We start from the raw sequence: 27,354 nt of genomic DNA on the forward strand, positions 1-27,354 counted from the left end.
TTCATTGCTGGACCACTTTTTTATATACCACAGACTGCCACAGAAACACAAATACCAGAACATATCGGAGTTGAGCTCGGGGTATGTTGACACAGTTTGATAATTTATGTGCTCTGCTGTTGCACCTGTCCAAACGCCAACATTATACAACCATATGTTTTACATTTGTTTGCCTCATCACTCTCTCTTTCACTCTCATTGGATAGAGATTTACTATTCGTCAAATGGTCCTCAAAATTCTTTACTGAACATGTCAACCCATTATTTATAATGACACGGGATCATTTCACTACTTCCTCCATGGTTACATCCGGAGAAGGCACTGGGTTTTTTTTCTTTTCTTTTTGATTTTTTTTTATACGTCTTAACCCATTTTCATTCTCCGGGACTTCCAAAAAGAAGTTGTACATATTTATGACACGGAGAATAGTGTTTGAATACAAAGGATAACTGATTTGTTGTGAATTTTTCTCACCCCATATTGGGGAGAACATTTTTGTCAGGGGGGGAAGGACGAGATGGGCTTTGGGGGTCAATTTGTACCTGTTATGGTTTGTACTTTAAATAAAAAATATTTCCCTTTTTACATATTCTTGTGCTTTCATTGAATACACACATGTGAGAAAATAATTTATTTAGAAAAAAACAACATTGTATGAAATTATATGCATGTCAGTTCGTGGCCTTGTCGCCAAAAAATGATCCGATACAATATATTAGCTTTAATGTGAAAATACTAGTGCACAGAAAACTGACCTACAGTGATAAGCTATGGCTAATATCTGCAGTGTGTGTGTTCTTATGGCCTTTTTAGTGGTATCACCACAGTGATGCTTCCACAGACAGCAGTATATAAAATGTAATATGAGTGAATTTTTACACGGACGTCACTCAGCATGTTGTAACGTTGCCTTTGTGAGGGGGATCAGTTTCAACTGTGGCACATACGCATAAAAATGTATACACCGGTGTGATGTAAGGCTTCCTGGATAAAAAAAGTGTCCACCAAGTCTCATGGGCACAGAACTGGATTCTCTGGTTCTTGTTGTCCTGCACAGACAGCGTCTCCATGAATATAGTCCTCCAGAGATCCTTCTTATTTAGGCAGGTGTGGAAGTTTTTTGTTCATCCAGCTACAATCCGTTCTCTGTTTTCAGATTTGTGCTACAGTTTCAGAGTCTTTGCACGTTTGCAGGTTGAAGTCCTAGCATTCTAACGTTCTCGATAGCTGTGTGAGTTTGCGCTGGCTGTCGATCACCTTCAGGTGCTGAATGTAGTGCCGGATGTTGGTGGGACTCTGCAGAGGGAGGGCGTGGTTCGAGCCTGGATAGGAAGAAGGAGAAGAAATCATTTTTGAGTCAGCGCATGTTTGAGTGTTGGTAGTTTAACAGCTTAGTTTTTGCTCACTGTAAAACCGTGTAAAGTGTGATAATTTGCAAATCCTTTCTGACATATACTCAATTGAAAATAGGACAATGTTCTACCTCATCAACTCCATTGATTTGTGTTAATATATGCTTATTCTGAAGTCAACATGTTGCAAACAAGTTGGCACGAGAGCCACTAAAGACTGGGAAAGTTGTGACCGCTCCATAAACACCTGTTGGGAACATCCCACAGGTAAACAGGTTAATTGGCAACAGGTAGTAGTATCACGATTGGGTATAAAAGGGGAATCCTCTGTTGTTCACATGCGAGGATGGGGCGAGGTTCACCACTTAGTCAAACACATGATTGAATAAAGGATGTCAGGAACACTTTCTTAAAACTGTTATCAGTAAACACAGTTTGCTTGCAGATAATTGCATTCTGTTGTAAAAGCAGGCCGGGGAGGAACAGGACCATGACAGCGATAACTTAAGAAACCCTCTGGACTAATATAAAAAATAAAAGTATTATAAAAGTATTATAAAAAAAAGTGTATACAACAGTTAATGTATAGATATATGTAGCTTACATGTAGATATGCGTGTCGAAGGCCCTTCCAGAAACATCCGGTCTGCCAGGCCCCTCTGTGGAGATGCCGGCACTGCAGAAGAAAAAATAGACACCTGTTGTTCACCTGACGTATCCTGCATGTATTATTCATAGCCAATGTGTATATATCCTTGCCAGCACTGTGAGTGAGTCGTGCTTGAATGACGAGCTCGACTGGATCACTCACCATACGGTTGGCTTCTGCATCCTCGTACTATTTTCACCGTCTTGGCGATCATGCGCTGTGAGAACGGGAGGGAAAGGGAAACATTTTTAGGTAAATGTCATAAGCTGAGCAACGTTTCAAAAACAATTTTTTGTCTTACCAGTTTCTCAAAATTGACCAGTTTTTCCACATAGTTTGGATTTCCCTCATTGATGAATGTCATGTCTGGGCACAGGCAAAAGAAAAAGTGATTAGAGATTTAATGTACAGGAGAGTCACGTCTAATGCTTCACAGGCGACACTGCTAGTATCTGTTACCTTTGAGCAGCAGAGGCATGAAGGGGATGTAGGGAGGACTGAGTTTGGCCACAGCCAGTCTGTAGGCCCGGTGGTTTCGTGAGGGATCCTGACAGGAGCAGAAAATAAACAGGAGAAAGTGTAAGCTGTCTTTGAATGTTCCACGCAGGGAGATTATAAAGAGTTTCGGGATTGTAATTTACCATCAATCTCTCATATGCACAGTAAATCCTTTTTGTCTTGCTGGGGATTCTCTGTAATAGACAACCGAGCAAAATTGTTTCACGAGTCATTATCAAAGTTGTGTTTCAAGTCATTAAATATCATCATGAACGTCGTGTTCTCACCTCCCAGGTCTTGTAAAGCCTGTGCACGGCACTGTTGCTCAAACCAAACATCACGGCGAAGAACGAGTTGAGATTCTTCTGCTCCTTTAATCTGTGACAGGGAGGACACAAGGTTTTAAAGATGTTATATGAAAACAAGAGTCTACAGCCATGCTAGCAGCTCTGTGAAGCTGTACTTTGAGTGCTGACGCTTCGAACTAACATGGTCACAGTACAATGTTTAGCATGTTAGCATACCGTGATGGTAAGGACATTCATTTTCCAGGTACTTGGTTATGAACTAGCTCGATCTTTGACCAGATATTGGCACTATATGACAAGTTACGGGATCCCAAAAGTGATGACAAAGGGAACTAAATTACAAGGAATTAAAACCAATTCTTGTTGAGGGTTCAAAACCCCAAATGTGAACCTGATGGTGGCGCTAGAGCGAGTCACCAAAGTCAGTAGGATTCATCTTGGAACCGTAAGGTTTGTACAGAATTTGATGTTGAGATAGTTCAGGAACAAATCGGTGGACTGGCTGACCTTTAGCATATAACCATCAAAACATGGCCGAGGTTTCTTGTAACTAACTCTTACACTGCTGCGATCTTGATGAACTTCTTGAGCAGAATGGCTCGTTTCACCAGGTCTTCACAGAGGCACAGCTCGGTCACCACCCAGTGCTGCACCTCATTGAAGCGGCGCACAAAGCGCTCAAGGTTAGCTGTGATGGCGCCGGGGAACTTGTGCCGGCCGAATACGTAGTAGACGAGCTCCACCTGGAGAGACGGGGAGAGTGAGTCACAACCACTGACTTTTTAGTTAAGTAACAGTTTTTTACAGGTGACTTTATGAATGTGATTTGCTTCAGAGACATGTGAAGAATGCAGGAAGTTGTACTGGACGACCAGGTGATCTCAAGGCTGTTAGATAAGAAGTGACAAGGAGTGTGTCATAGGAAAACATTTTAATCAAAGAGATCAATCTTTTGTAGGAAGGAGGAAATGTCTGCGTATCGGTTTCAGCTTTGGCTTTACTCCCATGATAGACTACTTGAGTCTCACCATGATGAAGCATCACCAGTGCAATTAAGCAACTTCCTCTTTGCTTTGGTATCGGTTTGTACTGTATGCTGTAATCAGATGTAAAATGTGTTACCTCGTGCATGGCAGTGAACAGTTCCCAGTCGTAATTGGTGAGTTCAGTGGCGATGTCTTTAGAGCTCATCTGTTCCAGGACATCGGTCGTTCCTCGCTCCGGACCCTGCTGCTCCTTCAGTGGCGTCTGGGGGAAAGAGACAGAGGAAGAAAACTGTAAAAAACTGCTTAAAACATACTAAATACTGATAATTAAAATATGTCTGAACTGATGACATGTCCTCTTTTGGTTTCCTCACCAGTTGTTCCACTTGGCTGCTTGTGCAGATGAACAGTCTCTCGTTGAGTCCCAGGGCCGTGTAGACCGCAGTGGCATCCAGCTTTAACTGAGCTCTTTCTGTGTGGATTTAATACATCAAAAACTCATTTTCAGCATAATGGACTGACCGTGAATGGTAAAAAAAAATCTAAGATGACAAAGGCTAGATTGCTTTCTTCTAACAAATGTACAGTAACAGACAACATCTTTAAGCACAAGATGTGTTTTTCTGTGTCCCACCTCCCGTGGAGTTCATTTTGACCAGGACGTGATCTCCTCCGGGTTTGACGATTGCTGACATCACATCCTGCACAGATGTGTTCACTGGGAGCATCAGGGTGAGAGGTTTGCTGTCTGGCCTGTAGATCTCATATAACACTGCACCGAGACGAGACAGGAGCCGAAATGTCAGTACATGCTGATTTTCAGGACTGATGACGTGAGAAATGAGGTGCGGTGATATGTGTTATTCATATACAACACCCACAGACACGTGAGCGTGCGCAAACTCATCTATGTCGCAACCAGGGAATGAAATTAGCACCTGCCACCTGCCATGGTGGTGACGATTTCAGGTCGCCTGTCACCCTGACATATTTGTCTTATGAATGTTATTGTTAAAAAGTAATTTGCTCTATTTCTTTATTCTAAAGTTTGGGTTTATATTTGCATGAATATATGAAGGAATAATGATGACAAAAGGTCCATACGGTGTGAAAACTGAATGATTTTTGAAATTCTCTCAATAACTAGAATAGCATTCTAATGGATTAAGATCCATTAGATGCATTGATCCCTGAGAAGTTGACAAAAGTGTCAGACATCCAGAAAAAAGAAGATTTGGATTACATGATATATTCTAAAATGTTCAGTGACCTGCCAAAGTGCATGCTAACGTAATTTCGGCACACTAATATACATAAAAACAAGATAATTGATGTACATGTACATAAACAGAACCACTAATTTGATTGATGTATGTGATTTCATGCCTCGCTCACCTTTATCTTGTGCTCTGATTGGTTGTAGCCTCCCCACCGTCTCCTCGCAGTTTGAAAACCAATCAAACTGCTGGTTCTGTCGATGGCATCAGAGTGACTCAGTGACATTAAACCGAAAAAATGACATTCGAACTGTTTTCTCACTAAGATGAAACTCTGATATCAATATTCTGCAACCAGCTGTCATCTGCAAGATGCAAAAAAAATGATAAGAGGATGCTTACCCTGCTCAGTGACTGATATCCATTCTCCAGTCTGTAAAGAGATAAATCGTATGTTCATGATTCGAGACATTTAGTTGAAACAGCAGATGTTGTAAGATTATATATTACATTTTTGTTCTCCTCCTTTCCCGAAATTGTTCCTTCAGCATGCTGTACAGACGGAAATCAGCTGCCACCTCCTTCTTCAGCCTCTGTCTCAGCAACATGAACAAAGCAGGAGCATAATTATTGATTCTCCTCGTAATAAATATAATCTTTATTCTTGCAATGTTCGAACCTGCAATCTCACCTCCAGGAAGTCCATAGCAATAGGGTCCTCTTTCAGCAGGAGGCCGTACAGCGCCACCCACTGGCCGATCAGCTTCACTACCTTCTGCTTTGTTGTGAGAATGTAGGACGCCTTCTCCTGATCCGACCCCTCTGAGAGCTCCGCCTTGTACGTGCAATGATGGTTAAGGGGCATAACAACAAAAATCTGAGATAATAACGACATTGTGGGTCAACAGAATATAATTTCCTCATGGCAGTTAAATGCTTGTTTCAAACAGTAGCAGTACACATTATCCTTATGATCAGCATCACCATCACTGTGTATCATTATTGACTATTCCAGGATATTGGTGCTGCAGTGCGGGACACAGCAGGCTGGAGGGCATGAAGACTTTGTGGGTGAGCAGAAAGTCGCTCACACAGGGATCTGCAGGGAGACAAACATCGCAACAACACACGGTTAACTAACTAGCTGACTACATGTGATTATGTTGAATTACTCAGGGGAATAGGCAAGAAGATGAACGCGGGCCTCCCACCTATAGCGTCATTTCCATTAGAGTCCAACCTGATTGTTTCCAACAGGTGTTCCAGGATTTTCTCAGGTGCTCCTGACATAACTGTGTACCTGTACAAGAGAGGAACAGATCAATCCATTGTTTTGCTCTGTGTGTATCCGTTCTGCTTCTTCATTTGTGTTTTTGAATTAGCGCCTGATAATCTGGTATTACCTTTATTTTAATCATGTAGAATTGCACCCGTTAGTCAGTTAATCGATCAGCAACTATTTTTATAATCGATTACATTTCAGTCATTTTCAAGCAAAAATGTCAAACATTTGTCAGTTACAGGTTCAGACTAAAGTAGCATTTTGGGCAATTTTTAAATGATTAACGCAATTAAGCATCAAACGATTCATTGATTAGTTGTGAAAATAATGACAAACATGAATCGAGCCTAAATTAATTGGCCTACAATTATAATAATTATTATAATGCACGCTTATGTGCTTTTTCAATGACTCCCATCCCAGATGAACGATGCAGAGGCTACAGCCAGGCTGGTTCCTCTGTGAGGCTGGTCTTTCGGCACAGAGGTGCTTGGAGCTAACACATGTTAGTGTAGTGTGATTTGCACTGTATCTGTTAAATAAATACATCAATAAATAGAAAAATAAATGATGAGAAGCATCTCTCCACATTTACTCTATCATTGGTTTGCACGTACGTTGGCTGATAACCTCCCAGCGACAACAGCCAGAAAAAAAAATGACGTAGCCGTTGTGTAGATTGTCCTGCAAACTCCGGACAGCACTCACTGGGTCAATCACAGATCACATGTTTACTGTTGAACTACAGAATGCCTTGCCTTCCCTCAGTTACTGTATCTGATGGCATCATGTCAGAAAATGTAATATCAGTTTGGCTCCTCTGAGAAGTCTTGGTTGCTTGGTTGAGTGGACGGAACAAGAGAAGATGGTTGTATTGTGCAAGGTGTGCAAGCGAAGAAAAGAAACAAGGTAAAAACAGGTTAAGTTTGAAGGGGAGGTCAACCGTCATGTTAATTCACCTATGTTTGCTAAAACACTTCAAGACTGATAACGAGTCTCTCAACAAGGCAGGGTTGAAGTCCATTTCTTCCCCGGCTGTCAGATAACAGCCCATTAATACGATCTTAACCACGTTTGACAAAAAGATCTGTATGCTATTCACCAACTGTGTTATGGTGACCAACGGCAGTGTTTGTGTTATTGGTGTGATACAGTATCTGACCTCACCCAGGTGAAGTGTCTTAATGATAATGGAGCTGCTTGTGAAGTGACTGTTGTATTGCCTCAGACGTGTGTGCGTCAGAGTTTTTCTCACTTGCTGTTGTTTCCCGCTCCTCCCTGCTCGGCCCAGTCGGAGCTCTTCTCCAACACCAGCACCGTCTTCCCGTGCTCTTCAAGTCGCACCGTGTTAGCTTCAACATCCTAAAGGACGAGATGAAAAGTTGTGGAATCAGACCTGCAGCGTTTCTACAGCCACTGCATGCCCGTTCAGTAATCTGCCGGTCATACACACCTTGAGGATGCGGATGAAGTCCTGTTTATCAACACGGAGGAAGTGGCAGTTGTCTTCTCTCAAGATGATGGTGGCAGCGCGAGGTGCATCGTTCAGCAGAGCTAGCTGCCCAAAGTCCTCGCCCTCATGTAGTGTAGTTACCAGGCCCTGTATGCACACAGCTCCGTCAGTATCACATCATACTGACATCTAATTCAAAGGCAACAAAGCATTTGACAGGTGACAATTCCTCTAAATGGATTTACCTTCCCATGTGTGATCACATTTACTGAGCCTTTCCAGATGATGTACCAGGAAGTGCCTTTGTCCCCCTGACTGAACACTACATCACAAAAAAAAAAGAAAGACCGTCAGCATCGACAGTGATCATTTACACGCGCCTATGTGTGAATAATCATCAGAATGGCATTAAGATTACGTTTACAGGGCATGTTTATACAATAGGCTTTATTATGTATCTGGGCTATGACTTCCATATTCAAGGCCAGATGGGCAGCGTGATGGAGAGACAAACATGTTGACCTGATTACCTCCAGTGAAGTAATGAATCAATCATGGCCGGAGGATGTTTTAATATTCCTGATGTTATACACGGTTTGGTAGCGATAATATACCTGACAGGCGTGTTTGGCAGAAGAGGATGTTAAGAGGGCATTTACGCACGTCAGTGTACTCCAGTGCGGTTCAACTTCACAATGAAACTGTGTGTGTGTGTAGCTAAGACTCTCTACCAGCCGAGCTCAAACGTCAGCAAAGCTGTCGCACTCACAGACTGTTCCGGCCTTGGCATGTGATTCAAAGACCAGCACCGCCGCCAGCTCCTTACGCACCTGCAGGAACAACAGGGCAAGAAATGAGACCGAACTCGATCCGAATCGATAAGTCCTGATTTCATTGTGTGATTGTTATACTAGTGGTACAAAGTAGTTAAAGAATGAGAGGGAACTGGATGCAAAGATTTGGTTGATTATCACAAATGAACAAAAATGGCAGAAGCATTATGGGGCAAAAGTCACAAATTCTCTTCATATACACAATTTTCTTCATTTTTCATACAATGTCAAGAGTTTTATGGATAGTTCTGTTGAAAACAGGTTCAAATGGAGCTCTCGTGTCAAATTTAATACAATCTGCACACAAAATCAATCTCACTTTTCTACAAATTCTGCCTTAAAAATAATTTACAAGATGCTATAATCACATAAAGAAATCTACATATGGTGGCTTTAGTCAGGAGCAGTAATAGTGACTGACGGAGGTGGAGAGATGAGCCGCGGCCTTGACGTGAAGCAGCTCCTCGTAGATGACCTCCAGGTCCTCAGCGCTCCTCTGACTGGGACTAAACACAAGAAGGAGACAACAGGTACAATCAACCACAGATGGACTAGCTGATACATAAACAACAGGTTCTCATGCATAGTATTTGTATGAAGGTTTAACATGCTGACCATTTGCGTAGGATCATAGTGAGCAGAGCGTCTGGACCGAGCTGAGACAGCAGCGACAGACTCTCCTGCAGCTCGTCGTCCGAGTCCCTCTCATTCGTAATGTGGTTCAGGCCGCACTCTGCGTCCTGGAAGCGGTAGAACTGGGTGTCCTTGTCGAGGAAGTTCAACTCATGTTTCACTTGATTGAGGCAGAAAAAAACAGAAGGGAAGATATTAACGACACCTGATTGTAACTAGACCTTCAGCGACTGATATAGTAAATGCCGACCTTCAGGAGGATTAGACTGTCTTTTTATAACTTTACAAAAGTCCAGAATGACCAAGATACATGAAAATAAGTGCAAATCTATTCTGAGTGACCCCTTTCTTCTGATGATGAAGCATTTATACCCTGATTGGAGTGTTTCTCCTCGAGGAAGACAGAGCCCCCAAACAAAGAGCATAAGCGCTTCGTGAACACTCGTCTGAGTGAGAACAAAATGTAAAACACATGCCCTGGCAGGCTCCATCAACAGATTCCAGACTGCTCAAGCACTCCTGGGACATTCTCGAGTGCTGCCTGAGATATTATTATCAGAATATATTAAAAAATACCAGAATATGACAGGATTTCAAGTGGAATTACTCCACATACTTCTACAGCGAATGCCAAGCTCGCCTAAAACATGAGAAATATTATGTAAATTTTGTCTTTAGTTTTGACTGCTGGCCGAAGGCTTTAATTAAAACTGAGAAAACTTAAAGCCAAAGTTATATTTTAGAACGATATCAAGTATGACAGTACTAATACACAGAATATACATAAACACTTTTTTTTTGTTGTTGCAAAGATCACCTTAAATGTGGTTATCAACGATAGGTATGTAATGGAGGCAGGATATTTTACAGTTTAACACCAAACTGTATCGTCCAAAATGACATTGGTAGCGATAAACTCGTTTGCTTTGGGCATGTTGAGATAGTGAAGCCCAAACTAGTGTATAAATACACATGAAAATGTGAATTAAATCAGTTTTTTGGGGATATTTTTATGTTAAATGAAAATTATTCTCCTTATGATATGTAATAAAAAGTTTCCAGAAAAATAAATAATGTGGCCTGGTGCTGAACGACCCAAGACACAGTACCGCTGGACTAGTTCATCTTCTGATGTCAAGTCGTATCATGAATAGTTTGTCCAAATTACTGGAGTGATAACATATCCAGAACCTTTGGTGATTGTAATGATTGTTCCAGGTATTAGTCAAAGAGTTTGTGAAAAACTCACAAAACACATGAAAACAAAAAGTTAATGGTCTTCATTTTCTTTTCTTTGGCAAGTGACCATGTTATGAGAGGGATAAATCCATTATCGGGAACTAACGGCCTCCACATCATCCATTAATTCCTGATAATTGATGCCTTGTCGGGCAATATCTCTTACATATCGGCCCATAATATCGCCCAACCAATATATCGACCTAACCGATATACTGGACTCCAATCAAAACTGTCTTTAGTTTCTTACCATGAACAAGGATTCCTTCATCCACCAACACCTGCCACATCCCAACTGCCTGGCTTCTTGATTGCAGGCCATCATTTTGTTTCATCAGCCAGTCAACAAGTTCCTTTCCAGAGCAACATTGTCTGTGATAAAAAATTCAACATTGTAAATTTGCATGTAACTCCCAGAGGTTAGAGTCACACTTCTAACACAGTAAGAAACCACCTCCCCTCAGTGTGGGTACCTGTATGTTTTGAGGTGATACTTTCTGTCTCGGACCAGACCGGGGTTCCTCTCGACCATAATGCTATACAGGGATCTCGCCGCCTTCACGACACGATCTGAAAGAAACTTAATAAAGACAAGAAAGGAAAGATTAAGCAGTTAAACCTTTAGCATATTTCTTTACAGATATAAATCTGAGTTGTGTTTTCATTTTGATGATGTGATGAAACAGGCTGAGAGAGGGCTGAGTACATAAGAGAGGAGGATGTGTAACACAGGCGTTCTTGTTTACCGAAACGGTTGAGTTGTGTGTTGGCGGCAGACAGAAGTTAGCAAAAGAAACAAGTGGGCATGTGTGAGCGCAAGAGAGAGAGAGAGAGAGAGACAAGTTTATTTCCACTCAGCATGGAGATATGTGTGATGGCACAAGCGTCAGCAGCGTGAGTGGAGATTTCTGTGGGTGTTGGAGTGTGTAGTGTGGGGTGTGTGTGTGGGTGGGTTTGCAGGGAGGTGAGAATGTGTTAAAAATGTAAAACCCACCCACACCTCGCTGAGTTTCCCAGCCTCTACAACTCGCTCTGTGGCCGGCACGCAGCGACAACAAACTTTCCCTTTCCGACCACCCTTACTGCATTTCCTTTGAACCTCTCTCCATCCCCCCACCACCACCAGACACACATGCACGCAACTCACTCCGGTCGACCCGAAAAGACTGCAGACGAGGGTGCAAAAACTTGTCAGCTGCTGATGCAGAAGGGAGGCTTACGTAACACCAAAGTGCTTTGTCTGCTGCTGTAATGCGCCTTTCCAAAAATCAGGCCATTTCAAGATTTGCTCTGTTACCACCCAACAATATATATCTTACTCATGATTGTAGACATTTTTATTATGCTCCTCCCTGTTGATCTCCCCCCCTCTCACATCTCCTGCACCCAGTCTTGTGATTCCACGAGTGACTCAGTCGGTTTGCATGTTTGTTCTTTGGTTTTTCTTCGAGGCACTGCTGTTTGCCCAAGGTGGTGGTCTTGAGATGCACACAGAAACATAACAATGAACATTTCCTACATCGGTTCTTTCTCCTTAAAAGGACAGCTCGACCCAAATTCAAAAATATTTCTCCCTCTTCTCTGTAGTGCTGTTTATCCATCTGGATTGTTTTGATGTGAGTTGCAAGAGTTTTAGGAATATTGGTCGGAGAGATATCTGCCTCGTCCTGCCTTGGAACTAGACATCACAATGGGCCCAAATGCAGACACAGAGGCAGGCAGGTCGAACAACAAACACTGAGCTTTATTGCAAATAAAGCTGAAATCCAAACTCCAAACTCCAACTGTACCCATCAGCTGTACTACCACCCAGAAGGAAGAGGTCACAGGCTGCAACCAAATATCTAGAACTCACCGTGCTTCTGGTGACTGAGAGGGCTAACGGCTGTCCAGATCCACAACTCATTCAGTCCACAAGAGGCCTAGAGGGGACTTTCTGCAGACCTCCAGAGAGTTATATGGGCTATCATGGGCATCTCTTCCATTAGCAGATACAAGCTTCCTTCTGCAGAGTGATTCGGTTGGCGGGTGTAATACGGTACAAAGAAAAACAGTTCCTACATGAAACTGCGAGGACGGTGGATTATCTTGACCAACTGGGTCATGATTTCCTGATAGAAACATTGCTGTTGAGTTTTACAGAATTGTTTTTCCATCTAGTTCGATTATATTCTACAGCCGATGTCTCCAAAACTAGGCCACTCAGGACAAATATGTATGTCTGATTGTCCCTTTTAAAGTGCCGATGTGAGACAACCAGTGCCAAAAAAACTACCAGTAACTCAGTCAGGATTTAAAAAACGGCTGCTGACTTGATGCAAGGACTCCATACCACCACGACACCAACACCACCTTTGCTCTTTCGCCTGGACTTGGGGTCACGACACATGCGTGTTAAATCTAAGTTCACACAGAACTGCTAATTATAATGTGCCACTATAACGGACAACTGTGGGTCGCACAGTGCAGCACACACTTCAACCTCTCGTTCCCACATCAGCTTGTTCCCAGACATCGCCAGAGTAAATGCGCCACAAGGCGTCTGCTGTGCCCTGCTGGAGTTATGCTGTCTGGAGGTCACCAGTATTCCCAGGGGCCTGTTCTCCTCTGGGACTCCCGTACTTACGTTCTCAGGCATGTCAGCTCAGACATTTATTTTCCTGATGAGACAGTTTTCCATTACCTAACCCAGCCTTTAAGAAAACAAAATCAAAAGCCATTTTTCACTAAGTGGACCTGGCCTTCGATACCATCATGTAAAACCTGCAGAAAACTTTGTCTAGAGCTGGCTGTGCATGGTGATGCTGTTTATTGTCTGCATGTAGGCCACCTAATCACGTTATCTCGGACGACGATTATTGTTCCAACTGAGTCGAGTTACAAAGCAAACAGCCCTTCCTGAGCAACAATACATGTTCGGCTGGTTTACAGTGACCAAACGCTGATGTATGGGCCGTCTGTAAAGTTTGGACAGGCAGTCGTAAACTATTTTATAACCGGGGTCTGTCGCTCTACTGAGGTCATTTTTACAATCAAGCGCCTACATTCAAAAAGTGCTTTCAGACTGCTGATGTAGTATCATAATAATAAAAATTCACACTGGTTTGCACTTAAACTGTCAAACTTACATGTTCTTTACATATGATTCTGAATTACTGCGCTCGTTCTTATGCAGAACTGGCTACAGAGCAGCTGCTCTACGGTTTACTCACAGTCTCTTCAGTGAGGCATATGCTTACTATCAGACAGAAGTGCACAGTCATTTTGCTTGGCAGAAGGTTGTAATTGTCTCTTGACACAGCATAATCACATCATCTATTCTGTGTTTGATTTTTCTTTAACATCAGTCTGGGCCCGGCTGAAAGAGTCATGAGCTTTTTGAAGTGTGTGGCTTCTGTTTTCCTGCATTTGTCTTTTGTGGGGTGGAATGATGACGAGCAGAGTTATCCACTGTGTGTCTCCTCTGTGGGCGAGACATTTTTTATGCTCCTCACTCTCTGTGTGACCTCGGTGGGCTGTGCCGTGTGAGAAGCAGCTACAGATGAACGCTGTGCGAGTCGACAAGCAGATTAATGCAGCTGTGTGGACTGCAGATACCTGACTTTTCCCCTCCGTCTGCGTGAGAAAAGTACAAGACCCACACTAAAGACAGCGACGTCTCCATCCTGTGATACATGACGGATCTGGTTCGATTAGGTCATTTGGTTCTCATCATATGAAGCTGTTATTACCCAAATGACAAATGTATTTTTTTAAAGTGACTCATTAATAGTGACACATGGATGTTTCAGGCAAGCCACCCTTCTTCAGCATGTATTCTGGCATCAATATACACAAGACAACACTGTTTATATTCAAATCGTAAGAAACAAGCGAAGGAAATCTTCTCATTCATCCCATTTTCAGTGAGCGTATCTAAGAAGTGTATTCAATATGGCTCCATATGACTATTTTTTTAAAGATTCAGCACCCAGTGTTTAGTTTTAACTTTGAGTTGAGCCTGTTGTGTCTTTTATTAGACTTTATTAAGTCAGTTGAAGTAGTAGTCCACAAATCATTTCTGGAGCTTTACAGCAAAACAATGTCTCGACGTAGCCCAGACGCTACTCGTCAGGCATAATCTAATTCTCCGGAAGCCCCGAGATCCCAAATTAAAGTGAAAAGACGTCATTTTTTATGCGGTTGAGCTCTTGCACCCTCATAAAACGGGGTGTGCGTCAACACTTTTAGCTTGGCAGCTAAGATTTGTCTTAAAAATCAATTTGGGATCTAGGGGGCTGACAGACTTGATTACACTTGACGAGCTGTATGGAGCCATTTTAATGTTGTTGTTTTTTTCAGTCCGTGAATGCATTGTAGACGTAGACTACAAAACTTTGCCTGACGTTCCATCGGCATGGGGCTGAGGAGATAATGACTGATTTTTCACTTTTGGGTGAATCCTCCTTCAGCATGTTCATGTCTCCAGAGGAAAACTCCATTTCTCTGTGCGTATAAAAGCCGGAGCCCAATCAAACGCAGGTTATTAAAAACAATCCATCTTGCTGCAGCAATATCACAACGCACGACGCTCATTAGTGTCCTTCAGAATCCAGAGCCAACACTCGCTCGGCAACCAAACAAAGCTGCGAGAGGTTAGCAACACCTGCCTCCTGCAGACACAATTACTCTCAGGACAAAACTAAATGGAAGAGGCATTGATTCTTTTAGGGTTGAGAGATGCTCTCTCTGTCTCTCTTCCTCTCAAAGTCTACTTCCTCTGTCTTGGGGGAGACCACTGAGCCCGAACTGGATTCACTTTCCATGTCATGTCCTTGTTATCAGTGTTTTAAAGGTTCTCTCCTTGACATGCTGTCGAAGAAGCTGAGATAAAGCAGTGCGAGGGGCCTGCCAGGGTGGGGAGGGTCAATTAACTGTGGACCCTGAAGTGCCCTTTAGACTCCTTGTGACTGCCTGTCCCTGCTAGGAATGTGTTTTTTAAAGACTCGCTTGAGTAGTAATGCAGGATATTATAACAACAAAAGAACAAGTTCAGCAGTCTGAGAGGATGCAAGCGCTGCAACTCTGGATGAGGGAGAGGTCAGTATGGCTTACAGCCAGCTGGACTGTGATAGTTTAAAGAGTAACAGTCTGAGGAACTATGCCAGCGTCAGATATCGTGGTCAGCGAATTAGCAGAGTGACAGAAGCCTGATATGTGATTAAGAACCTGATTATGAAATTGTCCCGGAGGTCTTGCATAAAAAAGCACAAAAGGATACCACATGACTTAGTATAAGCTAAGTAAGACACTAAGTAATAATTAACCTCAATGACTAAAGCTATAAAGAATCCAATTTTTTACAGTCATATCTTATTCAAATGTCCGTTCTTATCAGACACTTAAATTTAATGCCTTTAAGACCTTTTGAAAATCATTTAAACCAAATTTAAGACTGATTTTTCTTATTCAAGCATTGCGGGTATGCATGGTTATTAGATCTGCATGGATTAATATGCATTTTCAAATATAATTTAAAAAGATACGATTTTAGACGATTTTAGATTTGCAAAGTCCGAAATGTTAACTTTTCACGAAGAAGTCCTCGAGTCGAAGTCTTTGAATTAAAAGATGGACAAATTAAATGAGTGTTTGTGGCAATTAAAACCTCACAAATCCAAATTTAAGACTATTTAATGTCTTTTAAGGACCTGCAGACACCCTGTTCAATCATGTAAAAGTGCTAGAGTGCTAAAACCTCCTCTGGCATTGCGTCTTGCCCTAAAACACCAGTAAGAACATTGGATTACTCTCGGCTGTGTGGAGGTGATGCACTGTCACCGTCTCTGATAAACTCACCTGCTTCATTGTGTCCTTTGAATTTAAGGCCTCTGGCAGCGGAGTCTAAGAGAAACAGAAATAGAGAGACGTTAGCCATTTCTGCATATCTAAAGCCTCTGAAATAAAGCAGATAACTTGCTTTGGAAAACGACATTCCAGAGGAACTAGCTGGACTGGTCGCTGATGATAATCTCGCTGCGGTTTCAACCAAATAAACACTTATAACCAAGCTGGACCGTCCAGATAGACGGAATAATTATTTTCTTTTCATCAGGATGAAGGTCAACACAAATACATTACCTCAACCTGCTCTGTGCTGCCATTGTCGCTGGTGTGATGTGGGTGGATGTAATGAAGTGGGAGGAAAGAGTGCACACTGTGGACAGCAAAGGGAGAGTACATAACCTGCTGCCACGCACATTTTGTTAAGTGAAAATGGCGCTTTTAACTACAGACTGTCCTTTCATATGAAAAGGCTTTTTGAAAGTCTTCACCATTTAAAGATGAAACACACTGCAGCTGACGCCACAGATGAAGTTTAATCATATTTCTGGAGACTCCCTTTACTCTCCGCGCTTACACATGTCAGATCAGGCCGAACTCAAACCTGCTGCCGTGGACAAATATTCAACATTCCCACGTCTGTACTTTGGCCTAAGTTGTATTTCCTCTTTCTGGCTTCGTTTTGATGTGTTTATGATCCCCTTGCAGCTACCGTTGTCCAACTTTATTCCCAAGGCAATTGTTTTTCTCTCCAGATCTGGTAGCTTGTGGGTGCTTAGTGCAATCTCGGAAGGAAAACTGTTTTATAGGCACCATATTTCACTTTGTCTCAGCATTGTTTTGCTCTTGTTGAGAGGGAAAAACCGTTCAGAAATACAGGTTCCTGTATACACCAGATTTTCCTTCGTTGATGCATCGTATGAGCAGCTTGCAAAGAATTTAAGACATGCAAAGTGATCACATGGCACAGCTGACATCCACACACACACACAATAGCTGTCTGTATTGATCAGGAAGCTGTGATCAGCTCATCACATCTCTGATACACATCTCTTAAACGTCTCCAGTCCCTTCTGCGGACAGACTCCGTGGCATGTTTTGTTTGGTCTGCTGTGCAGCCAGCTACGTCACATGATTACAGCCTGAATGGCACACAGCAAGTTGTTTTACTTCCCTCATAAAACAACTCAACTAGTTCCCACTGCAAGACTGCTGCTGTGGGTGAAGAAGTTGGAAAAACATGATACATTTTTCACTGGTTGTGAATCGGGTTCTCAAGTATTTTTGACTGTATACGACTCCATAAAACCATATATTTAGTTTTATCATTTATGAGCCGACCAAAATGACACATGTGCCCTGTGAGTAAACACATCGTGTGGAGTCCTTCCCTGTCTGCAGGCAGGCAGACACGTTTAGGGACCTTTATGAATGTGTGGCATTTTGTTTTGCATCGAGTCCGTGTCTCAGCACTGGAATGCAAGAGTGACAGGGACAGGGAGACGATGCCCTGGCATCTTCTAATGATGACAGCAGAATGAGGACAGTTTTGACCCTGTTAGAGGTCTCCGCCTGTGTGAGCTCAGGGAAGGAATTAGCAAATGCCTCAGTGCCAGTGAAACTGTGCTAATTGCTGATATCACCCCTCAGCGAACAGACACACCGGATACCATTCAACCCAGTCGCCAGAATAAATGTAAGCTGAGTACATTTCTCCAAACCCACAGATCAGTCAAAAACTTTCTTTATGTTGAGGTGCATTTTTTAACTCCTCTCTCTCTTGTCACAACACTGTGCTTAGTTTAAAATACCTCTTTTGGTTGCCACAATCACGGTAGACGTGGTCCGGCTTATATAGCCTGTTTTGGCTGCCACAAAAACGGCTGGAAACGTCTGCAGGTCTCCCTAAAAAGCGCCCAGTTTTGTCAACACAAAAGCAGCTGGAAATATCCCCAGGTGTCCTTAAAAATATCCAGTAGTGTGACTCGAACTGTGGTCGGCCATTTGCCAGCCTTGTTGTTATAACTCCACCACCCCCTCCACCTCCTGATGTGAAAGGTGGGTAATAAGCATATAATGTGAACCTGACATGCCACCTTTTGTACTAATGTGTCTGTGGTTTGCAGAAATGTGCACTGTTGACATTATATGCTGGCAACTGGGCTGCACCAAATTTAAAGATGCAATATGTAAGAATTTGCCAGCTTTCGAATTTATATCCCAAACGAATAGGGGGCAGCGTAGCCGTTATAATGCTGTTAACTGTAATGTTAGCTAGATAACTCAGTTAGCCATGCGGCTAGCGGTCCTATTAGCTGGACCTGCCCAGACTGGGAGCTCACAGAAAGTGTTACTAAGTGATATTATGAGAAAAGGATGGGCAACTCTGTTATTTTTTTCACATTTTGTTGATAATTTTGGGTAATTTACACTAAAATTATTACACATTGCATCTTTAACGCAGCTTTGATCAATATCGAGTCATACGGTCAGAAAATGAATGTTGTTATTGAGGACGATCGCACTGGTTTGGTGCCGGTATACTCCTGTACTCCTATACTTGTAATGTCAGGTCCATGTATTTGATATTTTATGATTTGAGTGCTTTTAGTACGCTGTCAACTTGAACTTTACACTTTTGTGTAAATCTCATTATAGGCCCGACGAGGACGTCTCTGTGGAAGTGTTCTTATGTAATTCATCATGTGTAAGATAACCTGAATAAGCTCACTCGGTGCAGTGACACCAAGTTTAACTCCTTTTCCATTTGAGAGAATATGTGTTGCATGTGATGTCGTGCTGCTATTAAGACTCAGGTTGTCTGGTGTCAAACGGGGCCAGATCCAAAGCATCGCTGTCAGTGAACTTGTTCCTTGAAGTTTAACCTTTTGAGCTGTTTTATGTGAAATGTGATGTTGATATTTTGGCTGGTAGCTGCAGGAAGTTGAGAATGCAGCCTCTGGAGATTTACAGTTGTCTTTGACCTCTTGATGCTTTAAAAGTCAAGTAAATTTAGAACCTGAGAGCCTCACCGCTGCTCTGTGTCTTCCTGTGACCGCAAGAACAAAAACCTCCCCTTCACATTCTTCTACAAACTCTTCTGTAAACTGAGCGCGGGGGTGAAATGGGCGAAGGTGAACAATAAACAATACGCTATTTTTAACCTGAGCTTGATCAAAAAACTTGTGCATTGTTACCTTCTTGTGTCCCCCACGCCCCAGCTACTGAAACAATAGAGGGAATCTGCTTCTTAAAATATCTGCACGCTGCTGTTTTGGGGGGGGACCTGAACTGTGTCATAGTGGAGGTGAGGGGCTGTGAAGTTAACTCAGACCTATTGTTACATAAACATGTCGCCTGCTCCATGACAAAGAGCGTTCCTGATTCGCAGCAGTGAGTGTTTTACATGCAATTTTCTCGTACACTGGAGGGTGGCTTACACTTTAACAAAAGGGCTTTTAAGGTCATTAAGCCGTCATGTGTCACACATTCACCACATGCCAAATTTCCAAAACCAATTATGACTAATGTTACTTTTCAGGAGCTCTCAGACATTTACAGAACGCATCTTAGAGTCATTACTTTGTGATCGAGCCTGAGATTTGCAACGTCGTGAACAACACAAGATCTCCTGTGTGTGACAATGGTGGCGATGATGGGACACATGATGATACAGATGATGATACAGATGATGATGATGAGAATTAGTGGTGGAATAACTGAGAACATTTACTCAAGTACTCTACTTCGAATATTTCCATTTTCTGCAACATCATACCTCTGCTACACCACAGTTTGGAAGTCAATACTATACTTATTACTCCACTACACATATGTGACATCATTAATTACTAGTTACTTATTAGTTAGGCTACTAGTTACTTATAACAACTAATTAATTATTATGTATAATCATGGATTAAGACAGCCGACTGTATATAAAGTAAATGAAATTAGCCTCAACACATTAATGCATCATGAATTATGATACAATAATATATATATATTACTCGAAAATGGGCCATTCGTCATAACGAGTACTTTTACTTTTGGTAAGTACACAAAAATCACACTTGAGTAAAAGTAAAGATATCATGTTAAAATATTACTTTGGTAAAAAGTTACCCATACAAATAGTACTTGAGTGAAGGTCTTTAAAGTATCTGATATTAACGTCTTTAAGTATCATAAGTACTTTTTGTGCAAAATACATGTAATGGAGTAAAAGTAGTAAATAATACATATTTACTTGTGTGTTATTTTTATCCAATTGCTAATAAAATGAATTCATTTAAAAAAGAAGCATGACATCTCCAAAGTAACTAGTAACTAAAGTAATCAAATACATGTAATGGAGTAAAAAGTACACTATACACCAGCAAAATGTAGCGGAGGGGAAGTGTAAGGTAGTAGAAATGGGAAATACTCGAATAAAGTACAAGAGCCTCAAAATTGTGCTTTAGTAAAATACTTGAGTAAATGTACTTAGTTACATTCCATCACTGATCGTAGTGGGCTTTAAACATACAGTACTGTATATCATAGTATATTTTATTATAGTAGACATTTCATAAGACTTTGAATGCAGGACTTTTACTTGTAACTGAGTATTTTTACGCTATTGTACTGCTACTTTTACTTCTACTACACTACTACTTGTAAGATCTGAGTATTTCTTCCACCACTGATCATAACAATGGGAGTATTATCATCACACTCATCCTGTCCTGATCATCCACCCTTCAGTTTACGAGCCTTGCGCTCCTAACTACTCCTCAGTTACTTCTCCTCAGGAGTAAACATGAAAAGCAGCGTACCCAGCTGATGCCTCGTATGGTCGGCGTCTCCCCTGAGAAGCGGTCCGGGAACACTTGATAATTATGACTCCGGAACAGATGCATCTTTGTCTCAGATCACAAACACGAGCGGCGGACAACTTTCCCAGTCAGGAGATCTGTGCACTGGGACTCAGCGCTTCCAGACATTATCCACGGCGCAGCGGACCGCGCCGTCACCACCTCGTTACTGCCCAGCGACGGACACAACGCAGCGACACTGTCAGCTCAGGACTCCGCATTTTGTCCACCCAAAATCCGGGCTGGGTTGTGCGTGTGTGGTCCCTGCATCCAAAAAAACGCACACGGGGTTATCTGGCAGGCAGGACGCGTCTACCTCAGCTCGGCCATCCCCTCGCAGCACAGGCGCACTGCTGAGTTGCGTGTGTGCGCACTTTGGCTCTGCCAAGGAACTACCGCGGAGTCATCAGAAGAGACGGCCTCCCCCAGCCTCCCCCCGGCCTCCCCCCGGCAGCTTTACTACCTAATTAATGACGTCTGATTTATTAGACTTGACATCGATGCACTCCGTGTGCAAGTCGGCAGGTGCGCACTGCACATTTTGTCCTTTATTTCACAGCACGTCAGCGAACAGAAACATTTTATGTGTCTTCATCACAGACTCAGAATAGATGTTTAAAGGAGCACTATGTAGTTTTGGGGAAGACATTTTAATCTGCGGAGAAAGATCTTCACTGGCTTATTTTTAAAGCAAAACCAAAACCAAGTGAGCAAACTGACCTTAAAGGACAGCGCAGTTTCATACTGTTTTACTTTGTTTATATGTGGCGGACCCTGCCACCTTTCTAGCTTCAAACAGTGTTCTGGGGACCGTATTTTCTTGTTTATTCAGTTATAGAAAAAACTTTTTGGGATATGTTTGTCTTATTACCTCATTAATATTGTAGATATAAAAATCCTGAGTTTGAATTTCTTCTCCAAAACTACACAGTGCCCCTTTAAAGGTGACAAAACCTGGACCTATAACTAAAAATCCCCAAATAGACACATAATTAAAGAGCTAATCCTCCACATGTTCTTGAGAATACCTCATCACATGTTATTTATTTACTTCCTCAGCCTGAAGGACATCCCAGTGTTGGAAATCTCAGTGAAACCGCTACAACAAAACTACCTGTCGGGCTCCACCTGACACCGCAGGATTACCAAACCCGCCTCAAGGTTATTAAAGGAGGCTCTAATGTACCATGCAGGCACTTTATGGTCTAGTTTGTTCAGTGCAGGAGTTCAGAGCAGCCCACACGAGCTGCACAACGCTGCACACACACACTTATCAGGTTGTCCAGCTGTCTGGCTCAACCGGGTGGACGTTCAGATAACCTGCTTCAAGGGCAGAAAGCAGCTAACGTCGAGAACAGAACAGCACTCAGTGTCTCTCATCAGTTAGTTTTGTTCAGTTCTGTGCTGTTACATAAGCACAGCTGGTTTATGGATTCATAAAACGTATATTGTATCAACAGGTGTAATGTGCAGCCTTATCTTTCCCTCGCTCTGCGGCTCAGACTTCATGTTTGTGGTTAAAATGTCACTTTATTGCCTTTGTTTGTTCTGTATCATAGAAGACGACTTACTTCTCCAATCTCTGGTGTACGTCTGCGTGGAAAACCGATGGATTCAACTAAGTTCTCCATTGTGTGGGGGTGGCTCGATGGATCTGTGTGAAAACATGGAGAAACAGGCTAATAATAATCAATTAAAGAAACATGGGAATGCATTGTGAAAGCAAAGAGATGTAAATCTGCAGACTGTCAAACAACAAGGGGACCCTCTATTTAACTTGACTTCCCGTGCACCTCCAGTTATAACTGGATCGCGGTCAACTGTGTCCCGCAGGCTGGACAATGTTACGTAAGACTTGTTTAAATCCCAGCTATTGTTCAAGTGCAGGGCTGCCCTTCCTGTACTGACCTCAATGCGTGAGTGAGTTCACCATGGTTTTTCCACAAGACACACACACACAGCCAAGAACATGAATTCTGTCCTGCTTCCCGTGCTTTGATTCTGTTCTTCCTCCAGCTGGAATAGATGAGTTGGAGCCGCCTCTTCTGGGTATTACTATTATTATTAAAAGTCCAGCACCTGTTGCTCCTGTGTGTCACCTCTGTTTTAGACATTATCGCTTCTTTCTCGGAGCCCCACTCCATTAGTGCTTCTGCTGAGTGAATGATGGGTCACAAGGCGACAGAAAGTACTGAGTTTGCTTTGAATCACAACCCCACCCGCCCCACCTCTTCATCTCAGAACAGAAGATGCATTACACTCCCCAAACTTTGACGCTACTGTGAAGCATATCTAATGCAATCTCTCAGAAAAACAGCGGCCTCTTACCAATTTTTGACCACCGTGGAGTCATGAGGATCCATCCAAAAAGCCAGTATTTAAAGCAGGCGAGCTGAGAAGTTTTCCGTGATCCGGCTAAACTTGTGTGCCTCTCTGTTTCTTCCAAATGCCTCACAGGGGACCTTAGGATGCCTAATTAAGTATGTTCACAACAGAAGAATCCAGTTTTGCTGCTTATGGCCTCTCGAGGGAAGGTAACATGATAGTTTTGCTGATAAGGAAGAGCACAGTATGACAGTCTGTTTGATTGTATCTGAAAAAGATGACTGTTGTTGAGGGATTTGTGGGAGTTTTCTACCAAACACACAAGACTGAAGGAGCAAACTGCTTCACAGAAGGTTAATCTACACTGGATGGGGATAATCTAGAAAAGCAGAGCCAGAAAACTCAACAATGGTAATTGCTTTGTGGTGCCGGGATTGTTAAGAAAGCTCATTAACACTGGTGACCTTGTTTGAGGCTCACTGTTGTACAGCTGTGAGCATCAATGGGAGATTGAATCTGGGCTGCAGACACTTCGAACTCTGCAGTGACTCAGGTTTCTTTGTGTTGCTCAAAGCTTCTCTTCACCTGTGTGTGTCTGGCGTTCTGAAAATGAATGCTGCCCTCTATTGAAGACATGGAAGTCCTGCAAATGGCACCAAGAGGAGAGGAAATGTATGCAAACCTCAGTTAAAAACCAACCTTAAATTCTTTATTTTTCTGATGGAAATGGAAGAAAAAATGTCATGTTTTGTTGTATTACAGTCCGTGTCATATTGTTGAGTGTGTTCGTGTTGTCTCTTGTGTACTTGTTGTTGAGTTTTATGTTTTATATATTTTAAAGGTCCACCTGGAGATGGGCATTGCAGATCAGCTTTTAGGCTATAAATGCTGTGGTGCGTGTCCCAATACTTGTCCCAATAAATACACATTAAAACAACATAATGTAACTTTTTTTTACCGTAAAATAACAGCTTCAAAAATCATTCTGATGGTGTCTTGTAACAGGGTCTCTATCACTTGTTACTTCAGTGAGAGGGGAGGATTACGGTGTCACATACATGTTTACTCCGAGGTACAAGTTTTCAACACATAACATTGTTATGACGTCATGACTTTTGTTTGTAGTTAGCACTTATGTTACATCTGACAAACTGTTACAGACCTGGGATTTGTATTTATGACAGTGGTGTTGCACTCAGAAACTGTGGGGGGTGCCAAATCACACAAAACACCAATTTCTACGTAATGTTGCTTTGAATAAACAAATGAACAATTTCTTCCTTGCAAAACAAACAAGCGTACAAAACAATGAATGTTTGCATAATCTTTAAAGAGGTCATATTATGCTAATTCTCATGTTCATACATTTATGTTGGGGTCCTAGTAGAATAGGTTTACATACTTTAATTTTCAAAAAAACACATTATTTTTCTCATATGGTGCATTGCTGCAGCATCCCTTTTCACAATGCGTCTTGAATGCTCCGTTTCAGCCACAGAGTGAGACATCTCGCCTCTGTTCAATCTTTGGTGAGAGTTGCACATGTGCATTACTTAACGGACAGGATGTAGCCAGTCAGAGGCAGAGTAGGGCGGGTCATTCCGAGCAAGGTAGCGTGATCTAAAATAACGGCAGCAGTAGCAACTGTATGTCTGCTGACTGACTGGAGTGTATATATTTTATAATAAATATATAAACATATATATTTATGTAACGCCTGTTACATAGTGACGCACATACTATAAGTTCCAGAAGTAAATTTAAAGCACTGACAGTGAAGTTATTATTTATCAGCTGATTCCCTTTTTGAATAAAGGGAAACTCTAAATTAGTCAAATAAAAAATTATAGAAATGTAAGTTTTAATGATGAAGGTTTGAAGCTGATAATGTTTTTCTGTATTGTTCGTGTCTGTGTCTCTTTCTTGTCTTTCTACATTTATTTTGAGTGTGCAAAGTGTTTCTATTTAGATCCTCTGGGAAAGGGAGTGGGATTTCCTGCGACACATCTACGCCCATGGAATGTGTACTTTGCCAACTGTCTTTGTTGTGACTGTGTGGTGGTGCACACACACACACACACACACACACACACACACACACACACACACACACACACACACACACGCACACCTTTTCCTTCCTCTCTCTCCTGTCCAGTTAGCGGTGACAGGGAGAGACATATCTGTTATTACTTTGACCCCTCGGTCAAATGAGGACTGAAGACAAAAAGTGAAGCAGACACGAGAGAAGCCATGAAAACAGACGGTGACAATAACTTCAAACCTTGAAAAACCCTCCAGTTTGTCAGCATCGCTCTAACACGTCCACCTCATGCTGCGCAGTCACATGGTGATACTTGTGCAATTTCCATCCCAGTGAATTCAGTTATAAATAAACAGAAGCAACAAATGACTTGAACAGATAATGTAGAAAATGAATGACTTGTTTTGTCTTGAAATTTGAAACACTTGTGATATAAAAAAAATATCTGTATATATTAAAAACTGCTCGTTAAATCTTGTCAGACGTATTGATAATTGGTCACACAATCTTACATTCACACGGGATGTCATATAACGAATTACTTCAATTTTCTTTGTGATGAACTTACAGTATAATAACTTTATAACAGTATCATAAACCGAACAGTCTGTCAGTCTGTTAAATCATTTTGATAAGTGACCATAACTCACCACCGGCTCCTGTAGGATTCTTCAGCTTGTTGGTATTCACACTTTTGTTGTTTTTCTGCTTTCCCTTCACAGCTCCGTTCACATGTCAGAGGATGAATCTTGAGGCAGTGCAGATTATGTGAGTTGTGGGGTGTGCTGCTGGACACAGCTTCCTGTATCTATCTGATTGGTCATGAAGAGAGTGCCTCTGGGCATGGGCTAAGTACAGCAGTGAGACATAACAGTGTGTGTGTGTGTGTGAGAGAGAGAGTGTGTGAAAACAGCATCAGAGTTGAAGCAACTGCAATGTCTTTGGTTTAGTTTGCTTTCACTTCACAGCTTTTTTTGTGGTTTTCATTTGCATAGTCGACAGCTGCAGAGCTGCTAACAACCACAGGAAAGCCTTGAGGCTCAGTGTTGGAGCACAGATTTCAGTGCTCTCTGCATGATGAGTATTTTCTAAAATGTATAGTCAAACTACAAAACATTACTCAGAATAAATAATATTGTGATGATTTAATGTTTCCTGTAGAGAGAGCCACTTCCTGCCCGCACCCATGCTCGGTCATGATGTTTCTTGTGTAAATCTTTGTAGATGCAACTTTATTTAAATTTTTGGCAAATCATGCTTCCTGTTTAATGTTTGTTATCTTTTGTTGTCTCTATTTCTGTCCATCTTGTTTGTATTTACACAGTGCTTTTATTCTTTGCAGTGATGGAATGCAACTAAGTACATTTACTCAGTTACTGTACAAACAATTTTGAGGTACTTGTACTTTACCATAGTATTTCCATTTTTTGCAACCTCATGCTTCCGTTCCACATTTTGGAGGCAAATGCTGTAAATCTTTCCACACTACATTTATTTAAAAAATTTAAGTTATAGTTAGTTTGCAGATTGCATGCTGCATCAAAGCAAAAGCAACATTTTTTAAATGTATATCACCAGGAATGGGATTTAAAAAAAATGCTGAATATTGGATCTGATTATCAGCCCGGCAGATAAATGGATGACCCAAAATATACAGCATATACATACTGCATGTAAAAATATGTATAATATACTCTTTCTGGTACTACTCATACTTAAGAGCCTATTTATTACCAGAACTTTACATCAGGCCTATTCAACAACTTTTTTCCCACTCTTTTGCTCCCACTCTTATATTGTCTGTGCTTAAACAGCCTGGGTTAAGGTTTCTTAATTAAAAAAAAAGTACAAAAGC

At 41.9% G+C, this 27,354-nt stretch overlaps 1 protein-coding gene across 2 annotated transcripts; it reads right to left on the reverse strand.

Moving 5' to 3' along the window:
* Window positions 1–619: 619 nt before the first annotated feature.
* Window positions 620–26,232, reverse strand: rapgef3 (Rap guanine nucleotide exchange factor (GEF) 3). 2 transcript variants are annotated; one of them, XM_073469376.1, is made up of 28 exons: window positions 26,150–26,232; window positions 22,702–22,784; window positions 16,290–16,334; window positions 10,925–11,031; window positions 10,702–10,823; window positions 9,195–9,372; window positions 9,001–9,085; window positions 8,516–8,576; window positions 7,992–8,068; window positions 7,747–7,893; window positions 7,549–7,655; window positions 6,223–6,311; window positions 6,032–6,110; window positions 5,703–5,853; window positions 5,522–5,604; window positions 5,414–5,444; window positions 5,190–5,265; window positions 4,429–4,566; window positions 4,169–4,266; window positions 3,931–4,056; window positions 3,370–3,551; window positions 2,788–2,878; window positions 2,644–2,694; window positions 2,462–2,549; window positions 2,304–2,368; window positions 2,165–2,219; window positions 1,958–2,029; window positions 620–1,323 (listed from the first exon to the last, which is right to left on the reverse strand). In XM_073469376.1, exons 2-28 carry the CDS (start codon window positions 22,759–22,761, stop codon window positions 1,205–1,207), a joined length of 2,583 nt encoding a protein of 860 aa, XP_073325477.1. In that variant the 5' UTR covers window positions 22,762–22,784; window positions 26,150–26,232; the 3' UTR covers window positions 620–1,204. The 2 variants fall into 2 exon arrangements, with proteins under 2 accessions (XP_073325477.1, XP_073325476.1); XM_073469375.1 differs by lacking the exons at window positions 22,702–22,784; window positions 26,150–26,232 and adding an exon at window positions 21,092–21,498.
* Window positions 26,233–27,354: the final 1,122 nt, after the last annotated feature.

This window comes from Pagrus major, chromosome 7 (genome assembly GCF_040436345.1).
Source record: "Pagrus major chromosome 7, Pma_NU_1.0".
Lineage (NCBI taxonomy): Eukaryota > Metazoa > Chordata > Actinopteri > Spariformes > Sparidae > Pagrus > Pagrus major.

What these genes read in the sequence shown, in the direction of transcription:
- rapgef3 (XM_073469375.1), bottom strand. Translation starts at nt 21,175, where the DNA reads ATGCATCTGTTCCGGAGTCATAATTATCAAGTGTTCCCGGACCGCTTC. An exon ending in TGAAGGAATCCTTGTTCATG is followed by an intron (nt 9,373 to 10,701) that starts GTAAGAAACTAA and finishes GCCTCAATCAAG; the next exon opens with TGAAACATGAGTTGAACTTC. An exon ending in TGGTCAATTTTGAGAAACTG is followed by an intron (nt 2,220 to 2,303) that starts GTAAGACAAAAA and finishes CCGTTCTCACAG; the next exon opens with CGCATGATCGCCAAGACGGT.